Source organism: Strongylocentrotus purpuratus, unplaced genomic scaffold, assembly GCF_000002235.5.
Source record: "Strongylocentrotus purpuratus isolate Spur 01 unplaced genomic scaffold, Spur_5.0 spur5_scaffold_20, whole genome shotgun sequence".
NCBI classification, from domain to species: Eukaryota; Metazoa; Echinodermata; class Echinoidea; order Camarodonta; family Strongylocentrotidae; genus Strongylocentrotus; species Strongylocentrotus purpuratus.
In genome coordinates, this window is record NW_022145606.1 from 18,864,569 (window position 1) to 18,877,829 (window position 13,261).

The 13,261-nt window shown below is 42.1% G+C and overlaps 1 protein-coding gene across 1 annotated transcript; it reads left to right on the forward strand.

The window, feature by feature from the left end:
- The first annotated feature begins 1,215 nt into the window (after positions 1–1,215).
- LOC115927622 lies at positions 1,216–5,375 on the forward strand. Its single transcript, XM_030993727.1, has 2 exons — positions 1,216–4,639; positions 5,314–5,375. The coding sequence occupies exons 1-2, from the start codon at positions 1,216–1,218 to the stop codon at positions 5,373–5,375; spliced, it is 3,486 nt and encodes a 1,161-aa protein (XP_030849587.1).
- Positions 5,376–13,261: the final 7,886 nt, after the last annotated feature.

The following is a 13,261-nucleotide window of genomic DNA, read 5'->3' on the forward strand; positions in this document are numbered from 1 at the left end:
TGTCTATTTGATAGGTTAGGTTATAATGATTAGATTGTTATCATTGGTTAATATGTCTTGTGATTGTTTTTGTGTAATAATGAAAACTTGATCTTCTCTCCAGTTTACAGTGTTTGTAGGTTCAAGACTGTTCGGACGGTGGTGCAAGTGCAGGTCGGGGCAGGGAGGCTTCTCTACGTGCCTGTGCCAGAGCTGAGGGCGTGGTGACGTTTGCGCTGCATAAATTGTCTGCATTTGGCAGGTTTGTAAATTTACCTTGGTGTGGCCTGCAGTATGGAGAGAGATAAGTTTATTACACAAGGGAAAGAGTTTAATTTGGAGGGGAAGGAATTGAGAACGTATGTTGATGAGTGTGTGCGTGAAGCTAGAGATGAACGAGCGGCAGCAAGGAGTGCCGAGACTGAAGTAATAGCTCAACAGATTAGACTAGAGGAACTAAGGAAAACTAATGGGACGGGACCTAGTTCACAGTCGGGGCACCCACGTAGTAGGCCCAGTATTCCTCCTCTTCCAGTTTTCCAAGAAGGAAAGGATGATATTGACAGTTATTTGTCTAGGTTTGAGAGACATGCCGTAATTGTAGGGTGGGATAAGTCGGATTGGGCACTCGCAATTTGTGCTTTGATGTCGGGTAAGGCTTTGGATATTATTTCAAGACTTACAGTTTCCCAGGTTAAGGATTATGACATAGTTAAATCCTCACTTCTAAAAGGATATGATCTTACGGAAGAAGGGTATAGGACTAAGTTTAGGTATGCTAAACTCCATCAGGGGGAAACCTATGTTCAATATGCCCATAGAATTGAGAAATACTTAGATCGATGGATTGATCTTAGCTCTTATGATGACAATGTTGAAGGTCTGAAGAGCCTGCTCATCCAGGAACAGATATTTAATACAAGCAGTAAGGAATGCCTGATGTTCGTTAAGGAACGTCATCCTGGAAAGCTTACAGAAGTATTAACTCTAGCTGATCAATATCATGATGCTCATACAGATTTGAGGGTAAGAAGGGTGAAAGCCCAGCAGTCCAGTTCTAACAGTTCAAATAATACTAAGAGTCCAAACAGTTCTACTAGTTCAAGTAGTGATAAAAGATCAAGTAGGTCTGAGAATCCAACCAACTCTAATCTTTCGAACAAGAAATGTTACACTTATAATAAGTTTGGACATCTTTCTTTCAATTGCCCAAGTGGAAAGAAAGGTCGACGTAAGATGGGATCAAGTCTCGTCAAAGGCAGGTCAGCAGATGATATATCAGCCAGACATGATGCTGCAGCAGGACCTACTGACTCAAGAGAGACAGCTCATCTGGATGACTCGAAGGGTTTGAGTCTCATCGTGAGAGAAAACCTCACCGAAGATGGAACCGGAGTGAAGCTAGCATCTGGCGACACCCTCCCGGTACTATCAGCAGCAGCGAGTGGTTCACCAGTGGAGATGCCAGTCAGCAAGGGAATGGTGAACGGGAAGCTCGTGGATGTTCTACGTGACAGCGGTTGTACGACTGTCATTGTTCGGCAAGACTTGGTGTCGGAAGAGCAGTTCACTGGAGAACAGCGGACTTGCTTGCTCATTGATCGGACGATCAGAACCTTCCAAGTTGCAACGATCGAGCTAGATACTCCTTTCTTCACAGGTAAGGCAGAAGCTTTGTGTGTGCTAACACCCGTGTATGATATTGTACTAGGGAACATTTATGGAGCCCGGCAACCAGCTGACCCAGACCAAGACTGGAAGCCAAAAGATCATCAGGCCAACGCAGTAGAGACAAGAGCACAGAAGCGGAAGGCAGGACGTACGAGGCCTCCCCTTCAAGTACCTGATTCACTGAATGACATTGTGTCTGTGGATGATCTAATCCAGGCCCAGAAGGAGGACAATGCACTGGATGCTTCCAGGAAACTCGCTGAAAGTGGAGAAAAGAAGATAAGTAAGAGTGGAAATTCGTCTTACTTTCTCGTTAAGAAGGATGTACTCTATAGAGAATATATTGATGCAACCCCAGGGTCAGATGTACTCGTGCAAGTTGTGGTACCCACTAAATTCAGGAATCAAGTCTTGAAGCTTGCTCACGAATCTATTCTTGGTGGTCATTTTGGAACTAAAAAGACCCGTGATAAGATTTTGACTCACTTTTTCTGGCCAGGTATGCATGCAGATATAGTGCGGTATTGTCGGTCATGTGGACCATGTCAGCGTACTTCGCCTAAGGGGAAGGTTACGAAGGTGCCTCTGGGATCAACCCCTCTCATCGATGAACCTTTTAGACGTGTGGCGATGGACCTGGTTGGACCGATAGAACCTGCTACTAGCAAAGGTAATCGGTACATTCTTACCGTTGTAGACTATGCTACACGTTACCCAGAAGCTGTGGCACTTCGCAGGATTGATGCACAGACAGTTGCAGAGGCACTGATGGACATCTACTCCAGGGTGGGGATACCACGAGAGGTGTTGACAGACCGGGGCAGCCAATTCACATCAGAGCTGATGAAGGAAGTCAGTCGTCTATTCTCCATCCGTCAGATGACGACTACACCCTATCATCCCGCTTGCAATGGGTTGGTTGAACGTTTCAACGGTACCTTGAAGTCTATGCTCCGCAAGATGTGTGAAGAACGACCCAAGGATTGGGGTAGGTATTTGAACCCCCTCTTGTTTGCTTACAGAGAGTCAGTGCAGGAGAGCACGGGATTCTCACCCTTTGAACTCCTGTTTGGGAGAGCAGTTCGAGGCCCTCTTGCTATCCTACGGGAGCTGTGGACTGGAGAGGTTGATGAACCGGATACCAAGACTACATATCAGTATGTATTGGATCTGAAAGACAGGCTGCAATTGACTTGTGAAGTTGCCCAACAGAATCTCAGCAAATCAGCAGAGAGGTACAGGAGACAGTACAATAAGAAAGCAAAGGAGAGAAAGTTTGAAGTTGATGATGAAGTCCTTCTTCTACTTCCGAGTGACAACAACAAACTGTTGATGCACTGGAAAGGACCCTTCAAGGTGGTAAAGAAGATAGGACAAATGGACTACAGAATTGATAAGGATGGAAAGATAAAATCCTTCCATGCAAATCTTCTGAAGAAGTACTACAGGAGAGAGGAGAGTGCAGGTGGGTTTGATGTTGCTGGTGTTTCTGTTGTGGATGATGGCTTGTCTGAGGAATGTAGCGAAGGAGAGAATGAAGATGTAAACCATTCTTCGAGAAAGGATATTCTTCATCTCCCCAATCTTACCCCAACAGAATCTCTCAAAGATGTGCAGATCAGTCCACATCTAGATGATAAGCAGCGTGAGGAGGTCAACTCTCTTTTACGGGAGTATGAAGAAGTTTTGACTGATATGCCGGGATTGACAAACTTAGGTAAGCATGACATTAAACTTGTCCATAAGGAACCCATTAAGAGTAAACCGTACCCATTACCACATGCTTTGCGAGGTAAGGTGAAGGAGGAGGTTCAGAAGATGATAGATGTTGGCATAGTTGAATCCTCGTCTTCTCCTTATGCATCCCCGGTAGTGATGGTAAAGAAGAAAGATGGGACGATCAGGTTTTGTTGTGATTATCGTAAGTTAAATCAAGTTACCGTAACTGATGCAGAACCGATACCTGATCAGGAAGAAATATTTGCAAAACTTTCTAGGGCCAAGTATTTCACAAAGATTGATCTAACCAAAGGGTATTGGCAAGTACCCTTAACAGAGGAAGCCAAGGAACTGACAGCATTTGTGACACCAGATGGTTTGTATCAATTTCGAAGCATGCCATTTGGGCTAGTTAATGCTCCGGCAAGCTTTAGTCGTATCATGAGGGCTTTGCTCCGTGGCTTGCATGGTGTAGACAATTTCATTGATGATATTTTGATCCATACAGTAAGTTTTGAGGAGCATTTAGATACCCTCCGTGAGGTGTTCGAGAGACTGAGGAGAGCAAACTTGACAGCGAGGCCTACCAAGTGCACTGTAGGATGTGTAAGTATCGAATTTCTTGGTCATCGAATAGGTCAAGGAGAGCTTCGACCAGTGCAAGACAAAGTCGATGCAGTTCAAGGAGCTGCGAGACCTAAGACCAAAAAGCAACTTCGATCCTTTCTAGGTCTTGTGGGTTATTACAGACGGTTTGTTCCCAACTTCGCAGCATTAGCAGTACCACTGACTGACCGAACGAAGAAAGGAGAGCCACTTCTAGTGAAATGGGGAGATGCGGAAGAGGCAGCTTTCACTACCTTGAAAAAGAAACTTGCTAGTGAACCCATCCTCCATCTTCCGGACTTAGATCTTCCTTTCATCCTGAGGACTGATGCCTCAGATCATGGTCTCGGTGCAATTCTGCTACAAGAGACAGAAGGGAAGAAGTTCCCTATCGCCTACGCTAGTAGGAAACCTCTCCCAAGAGAGCAGCGCTACTGTGTTATGGAACGTGAATGCTTAGCAGTAGTCTGGGGTGTTCAGAAGTTCGAACCATACCTCTACGGCAAGCATTTTGAACTAGAAACTGATCACCAGCCACTGCAGTGTATCACGAAATCAAAAGTCGCGAACTCAAGGATTCTGAGATGGGCTCTGGCGCTTCAACCGTACCATTTTAGCATCACAGCTATCAAGGGCAGTGAAAACGTCGGTGCAGACTACTTAAGTAGGATACCAGATACCAGTAGTTGATTTCAAGTAAAGCAGGAACAGAAGGTTTTTTTTTTTTAATAATTATTATTGATCTTTATATTTTCCTGTAAACAAATTTTCCTCGTATAGAATGAGAAAACCACTCTGAAATTTTCCTTGCATAGAATGAGAAAACCACTCTGAATTTTTTTTCTGAAATTATATAAATTTCTTGAAGGAAGGGGAGATATGTCACAATGTGACTGGGATTTCTTTTTTAGACAGAGAATGTAATGGACAGGTGTTAGATGAATAGATGTTGTTGGTAGCAATTTACTAGGTCAACTAACTTGGGTCTCTAGTAGAGCAGGTGTCTGTCTTTGTCTGTGTGTGGGGAAAGGATGAGGAGAATGTTAATAGGAAAGTTTTGTATAGAGGATTCAGTAAAAGGAATTTGGATGGACAGTTTTGGCATGAGAGGAATACAAAGAATGTTAAAGAGGTTACTATTGAGAGAGCCAACGTGGATTAGAGATTTAGGGTAGTTTAATCAGATTGCACATGAGATCTCGAGAGGAGCAGACCTTTCAGAATTTGGTCTGATTTTGGGGAGTGAATGAGGGGTGTTGGCCACGAAGGTAAAAGTTACAGCCACAGGCTATAAGCATGCAGTTGCTGGCATAGACTTTCCCTATACTATGGGACCAGGCAAGAACCAGGCAGCACAGGCCGACGTGGTAGAAGCCTCATCAGCCCTCGCCTCAACTTGAATCATCATTTGAACATCTGAACTGGACAAGCTGGGCTCGTAGCCATAACCCTAGGCACCATCAGTGAATGGACATGTGTTCGTAGTCGACAAGCTCAGGCAACCTACTCGCGTCAAGTCGTTGAGTCAACGCCCAGTGCTGTCGTACACCGGTCAGGCTTAGCAGGTCATGCATCATATCGCACCGGGTTACTACATACACCAGAGTATTTGGTTCCGCCTATTCAGAAACAGGAACCCAGATAACAATACGACGTTACGCCAACGTGGGGCCAACGTAAGCTGTTACGTTGGTCCAACGTCGCCAACATGATGTTGGGCCCACGGCTTTCTTGCCGGTGGGCCAACGTTGGCCCGACAGTGACAAAATGACATTAAGCCAACATCGGGCCAACGTTACGCCGACCCCTATCCGACCATATGTGCCGATGTCCTCCCGACATTGAACCAACGTTATGCCAACCTCTTTTCCACCGTATGCCGACGTCTTTCCGACATTGGACCAACGTCGTCCCGACCCTTTTTTAACCATGTGCCGACGTACGACCAACGTTATGCCAACCCCTATCCCACCATGTGCCGACGTTGTTCCGACATTGGATAAACGTTATGCCAACCCTTATCCCACCATGTGCCGACGTCTCCTCGACATTGGCCCAACGTTATACCAACCCCTTTTCAACCATGTGCCGACTTAGTTCCGACATTGGACCAACGTTATGCCAACCCCTATCCCACCATGTGCCGACGTCGTGGGCTGTTACGTTGCGCCATCGTCGTCAATGTGATGTTGGGCCAACGGCTTTCTTGCCGGCGGGCCAACGTTGGCTCGACAGCGACGAAATGACATTAAGCCAACATCGGGCCAACGTCCCCCCGACGTATGACCAACGTCATGTCAACCCCTATCCCACCATATGCCGACATAGGACAAACGTAATGCCAACCCCTTTTCCACCATGTGCCGACGTCTCCCTGACGTAGGACCAACGTAATGCCAACCCCTTTTACACTATGTGCCGACGTCTCCCCGACGTTGTCCTAACGTAATGCCAACCCCTTTTCCACCATGTGCCGACGTCTCCCTGACGTAGGACCAACGTAATGCCAACCCCTTTTACACTATGTGCCGACGTCTCCCCGACGTTGTCCTAACATAATGCCAACCCTTTTCCCACCAAGTGCCGACCCCTCTTCCACCATGTGCCAATGCTAGACCAACGTTATGCCAACCTCTTCTCCACCATTTGCCGACGTAGAAGCAACGTTATGCCAACCCGTATCCTACCATGTGCCGACGTTGTACCTCCCCTTTCCAGTTCATGCCAACATTCTTCTGACATTACCAACACCAACTCAAAAACATATTCACACCAACATCAGTCGTCCGTTCATAAGAACATCGTCAAGATCATACTACATCGGACATGTACAATCATTCAAACACATGCATCACAACATGACAAGGAAAAGCCAAGACTAGTAGTTTAAGATTGGATGGATTAAATAAATAAACAGAGCAAAATCCACAAAATGAAGATAGTAACAATTTCATCAAAATTAGACTGAATTTGAGAAAAGTTCATTATAGAACTCGACTTAGATCCCTCTGGAAGATATGTATAATAACAATATTGAAGCAAGAGGGACATGTTATTTTAATTTCGTCATGTCTATTATCTTGTACATTTTAATCACTATCAAAACTTGATAACAACTTATTTGTCCCATTTTAATGAAAAGTTCACCATCTTGCTTCTAAGAATTTGCTCTGAATACATCCCCCTCCCTCCAAAACAAAAGAACAAGGAAAATAAACTGATTTTGTGATAAAACATACTTTATTTTATGTGTAATAAACAAATTGTTGTAAATGTGAATACAATTATTGTACATCTTTCTTTTGTATTTTCGTTTGAATTCGAAAAAGATGTAAACATAGTTTCAAGTTCAAGGTATCTCAATGTGTCACAATATAGGCCTACTATCAATGAATGCTAGGACGATAGGAGCTGTTATAAAATGAATTGTCGCTTACACGTAACACAACATAACATACTGAAATTTATTGTACGAATATAATAAACAATCCTCACAACTTCCCGAGTAAAACAAAACAAACTTTCTGGCAGACGAACACGATTGCTTATGACAAGATTCCTTTACATATGTACAGCACAAAAATATAAAGAAATTAATAAAGTGTCCACCATTTGCATACCAAGAACTAGGCAATTAATGTAAACAATGTCCCATAAAAAATAAAAAATAAAATTCAGAGAAATTGCCAACATTTTTTATGCTTAGGCATTTCAGAGATGCTGATACATTTCGTCGCCATATCTATTGTTAACACATCTACAAACTGTTTTTTTTTTAGGAGGGATGGTATACATTGCTTGAATGTGTGAAGTAAAGCAATCGCTAAATGTTTATATAACAAGAGAGGAAATTTGAAAGTGAAGTAAGAAAGAGCAGAGCTTGTAAAGGGAAAAACACAAGTTTCTTCACTCTGATATACCACTTTCAATATTTCTTTAAATTGAGAAGAAGGTAGTACGAAAAACATTCAGTCACTTAGATATATGAAACATTTTTTTCTTACCTTTGAAATTCTTTATAGCATGCATTTAGTTGACACGTTATACAGGCATTCAAATCAATTATGACCTTCTTCGACTCATGGTATAGCTCTCTTTTTAAAATTGGGCCATTAGTGAAATTTCACCACAATAAATAACAAGTAAAGATGCATAGCACACTATTTAATAACAAAAGTTATTGTTTATGTTTGTGTACAAAACATAATGCCTGCAGAGCTGGCTAGCAAGCACCGTAGCTTGCCTAAGCGGAGATCGTTCTTGATATAACATCACTAATCCTTTGGTCAATCATTCCGAGGAACTCTGAGAATTGTAAGGGGCGGGGTCCACCATTAGACGAGCAACTTGGAGAGGTTTTCAAAAAATTGTAAAAAATATAAGGAGGCATTTATTTATGAAACAATTGTTATTATGTTGCTTTAAAAGGGTCTTGATACAAGACATAAAAGTTTTAATTTCCTAAGGCAATGGACCTTTAAAGAATGGGTTGGTCGGAATCAAAATCTTGTCTAGCTTGTGGTGGTACAACTTCGACATCTGCGGCAAAAAAAAAGAAGAAGAAAGAAACCAAACAAGATTTAAAAGCAGATCATGGAAACATCACCTTGAAATAGTACGGATATTAATCAAATAGTACGGCATTCAAGGGAAGTAGTCCTGAGTGGCACATCCTCCCTAGTTTTGATGAAATTTCATGGATAGAAGTACTTTGTCATGAAAATAACTTCGTTCAAACTTTAGAGCGAATGACCCAGACGTATGGAAATTAGAAAGGAAGGGATTTCTTTTATTTTTGTCTTGTTTAATTAGAATAGCATCAAACACTCTTCTTAACAAAGGAAATATACATTTGAGGTAAAATGGCAGTAATATTCTTCAATAGAAAGAACCAATTTATAGTATCTGTTTGCTCAGTGTTGAGATGCTTGATTGATAACAGTTTAAAGCCCCTCTTAAGTGTTGGATCCCAAAATTAGCCAAAGAATAGATGGCACAATCTCACTTAAATGGTATGATGTAAAAGAGGATGTCATTAACACCCGGACACTTCTGCAAATAGAATATTGCCCTAACAAATGTGTTTGAAGTAGAATATGGATGAAAGAATACAAAATTTGCGTTTTCTGCATACAACACAAAACCCTTAGTAAGTTTGTATTCTTTCTAATTTTTAGGACAAATTTTTGAAGAAGAGTGGCATTTTCTTTCACATCATTACAACATTGAAGAGAAATGTGAAGCTCCCAATACTTTTTTTTGTATTTATGTAAGCTCCCAATACTTGAGAGAGCTCGAGGGGCTTCAAAGTAGAAACAAAAACACAAAGCTATATCGTTAGTTGCTTATACAAGAAACAAATCAATTGACTGTGTTTTGTTTTTTGTGGCACCCTGCATTCAGAATCGTTTCCCAAAAAATACTGCTATAAGCAGTATTTCAAGATTTGTTGTTGTTGAATAGTTTTGTAAGTGATCACAATGCAGTTTCTCAATATAATCAGGAAAAAGATACTAGCATCCGTTAGCAGCTATGTCCTACACAAACGTATATTAATCCAGTACATTTGTACTTTGTGTGCAGGGCACAACTATAACGAATACTAAGAAGTGCTATCCTGTCTACATGTATAACTAAATACAAAATGAATAAAATGCCAAATGACATACCCATATTTCTTAATGTTGAGGTCAATGGGGTCATTGGGGTCGACAGTGTTCTGGAGGTTGATGGGGTCGATGTCGAAGGGGTCCTTGGTGCTGTTGATGCTGTTCTGGATGATCGAGGTAGGGGTAGCTGGATCTGAACGGGTAGAGGAATCTGGAATTTGTTGTAAAGTTGACGATATGAAATGCAGGATTTCATATTTAAATTTCAGAATTGTAGGGATTATGGGAGAAAAAAGTATTGGGATTTGGAAGAGCTATATAGAATTGAATGTATTAATAAAGAACGTCAGAATTTTAAAAATAAATAATTAGAATATTTACCTTCAGTTAAAATTATAGCAATTTAATATACATGTGCATAAACAATAAAAACTAATTTGAAAATGGGAATAAAAATGCAGCAATAATCAAATTTGTGAATTAAAATTGTGAATGAAAATTATGGGATCGATCAGTGTTACCCCCGCCCCCAATATTTTTTCCTATTTACTATTTGATCAAATTGAGGTTCTTGGCCAATTGCGACTTTAAATGATTGCAAATGCCAAAATGAGGGTAATTCCCACCAGCTACCTCTTTCACATCACACTCAAAATCCACTAAATGTGTTGATACAAAGTTCTTGCATATTTTGGCAGACTTGGCACACTCCCTTGTAAGATTTCAGGAGGCTAGAAACATGTACTAGCGGGATATCTTAATTCACAGCCCAATCTCGTAATTTATTCCTTTTCGAACTGAATCATCATCAGCATATATTGAGCTCCTACAGAGTATAGTATAGTATAGACCTACTTCTAAATCTGAAAGTATCAGAGACTATAATATCATTTAGATATGCATAAAAAAATGATGCGTCTTCCCATTCAGCTCTATTTGATTCAATTGGTCTTTCCAACAATGCATCAGCACCTTCAACACTTGTAACACCAACAGATTCACAATCATTTGATTCATGGTCGATATTGCATATTGGGATGAACATCATCACTGTCACGGACGCTGCAACATGATGCATCAATACATCACCTAGGTCTAACTCTAAGTCAGGAACATATTAACATTTATCACGGCAAACACTCAATGCATCTGATGCCGACACTTCGGCCCCCATCATAGCCATCATAGCCATCACTCACACTTCAATTGCACGCAGCGGGTGTGCATGCTAATTAAGCGTACGCCGAGCGGTACACTCGTAATCATGCACTTTCACTTTCATTTGGACAGGGAATTATCAATGATTACTTTAACAATTTCTCATGCTATTTCCCTCGCTTTGTGACGGGGAGTTCTCACACTATACAATTTATCAGTTTCACGCGACATGCTCACAAAAATAACGTTGAAAGAGAAAGAAAATCATTCATTTACCATGCAGTGTTGGTACTCCCCGGCAACTGATCCAGACAAATGGACAGGATATGGCTGACGTACGTTGCATTGCAATTGCATGAGCACATGGGCATGCGCACGCATGCAATTTTTTTTTTACCCGGATGTAGCGGTACTAGGTCGTATTTGCTACGTTGGCCCAACGTCATATAGCCAACCAATATATACATGCACTATTTATCAGTAAAGATGGAGACGATATAGACCAACGTTAAGCCAAGGTTGGCCCAACGTCGCGTATATTAGCCAACATATCCACCATTTCTCAGTAAAATTTGAAACGATGGACCAACATTGAGCCAACGTTAATAGCCAAACGTCGAATAGCCAATTAACAGCCACAATTTATCAGTAATAATTGAGACGATGGACCAACGTTCAGCCAACATTGGCCCAACATCGAATGGCCAGCCAAAAGCCAACATTTAAAATTTAAAATTGAGACGATGGACCAACGTTCAGCCGACGTTAGCCCAACGTCGAATAGCCAACCCAAAGCCACCATTTAAAAAAAAAAATTGAGACGATGGACCAACATGAAGCCAACATTGGCCCAACGCCGAATAGCCAACCAATAGCCAACATTTATAAGTTAAAATTGAGACGATGGTCCAACTTTCAGCCCACATTGGCCTAACGTCGAATATCCAACCAAACGCCAACAGTTATCAGTAATATTTGAGACAATGGACCAACGTTCAGCCAACATTGGCCCAACGTCGAATAGCCAACCAATAGCCACCATTTATCAGTGAAAATGGCAACAATGGACCAACGTTGAGCCAACTTTAGCCCAACGTCGAATAGCCAACCAATAGCCACCATTTATCAGTGAAAATGGCGACAATGAGCCAACGTTAGCCCAACGTCGAATAGCCAACCAAAAGCCAACATTTATCAGTAATAAATGAGACAATAGACCAACGTTCAACCAACATTGGCCCAACGTCGAATAGCCAACCAATAGCCAACATTTATCAGTGATAATTGAGACGATGGACCAACATTTAGCCAACATTGGCCAAACGTCGAATAGCCAAACCAAAGCCACCATTTATCAGTAATAAATGAGACAATAGACCAACGTTCAACCAACATTGGCCAACGTCGAATAGCCAACCAATAGCCACCATTTATCAGTGAAAATGGCGACAATGGACCAACGTTCAGCCAACATTGGCCCAACGTCGAATAGCCAACCAATAGCCACCATTTATCAGTGAAAATGGCGACAATGGACCAACGTTCAGCCAACATTGGCCCAACGTCGAATAGCCAACCAATAGCCACCATTTATCAGTGAAAATGGCGACAATGGACCAACGTTCAGCCAACATTGGCCCAACGTCGAATAGCCAACCAAAAGCCAACATTTATCAGTGAAAATGGCGACAATGAGCCAACGTTAGCCCAACGTCGAATAGCCAATCAATAGCCAATATTTATCAGTGATAATTGAGACGATGGACCAACATTTAGCCAACATTGGCCCAACGTCGAATAGCCAACCCAAAGCCACCATTTATCAGTGAAAATGGCGACAATGGACCAACATTAAACCAACAATAGCCTAACGTCGAATAGCCAACCAAAAGCCACCATTTATCAGTGAAAATGGCGACAATGGACCAACGTTCAGCCAACATTGGCCCAACGTCGAAGCGCCAACCAATAGCCACCATTTATCAGTGAAAATGGCGACAATGGACCAACGTTCAGCCAACATTGGACCAACGTCGAATAGCCAACCAATAGCCACCATTTATCAGTGAAAATGGCGACAATGGACCAACGTCCAGCCAACATTGGCCCAACGTCGAATAGCCAACCAATAGCCACCATTTATCAGTGAAAATGGCGACAATGGACCAACGTTCGGCCAACATTGGCCCAACGTCGAATGAGCCAACCAATAGCCACCATTTATCAGTAAAAAATGGCGACGATGGCCCAACGATTAGCCAACGTTGGCTTGCCGACTGCGACCCTGCCGACCGTGGCCGACGTTGGCCCAACGCCGTATTGTTATCTGGGAAGAGGTGGTATTTACGAACTCTAAATCGGGACTCTCTAACCCACAACAGTATACTTTTTATATAAAGACCGGGCTAGAGTCGGTGGGAGATTAACTGTATGTTATACCTCGAAGGATGACCTGGTCATCAGGTAATCTATTTTCCTTTGGAAATATGGAGAATTATATTGTGATATAATTGAGTACC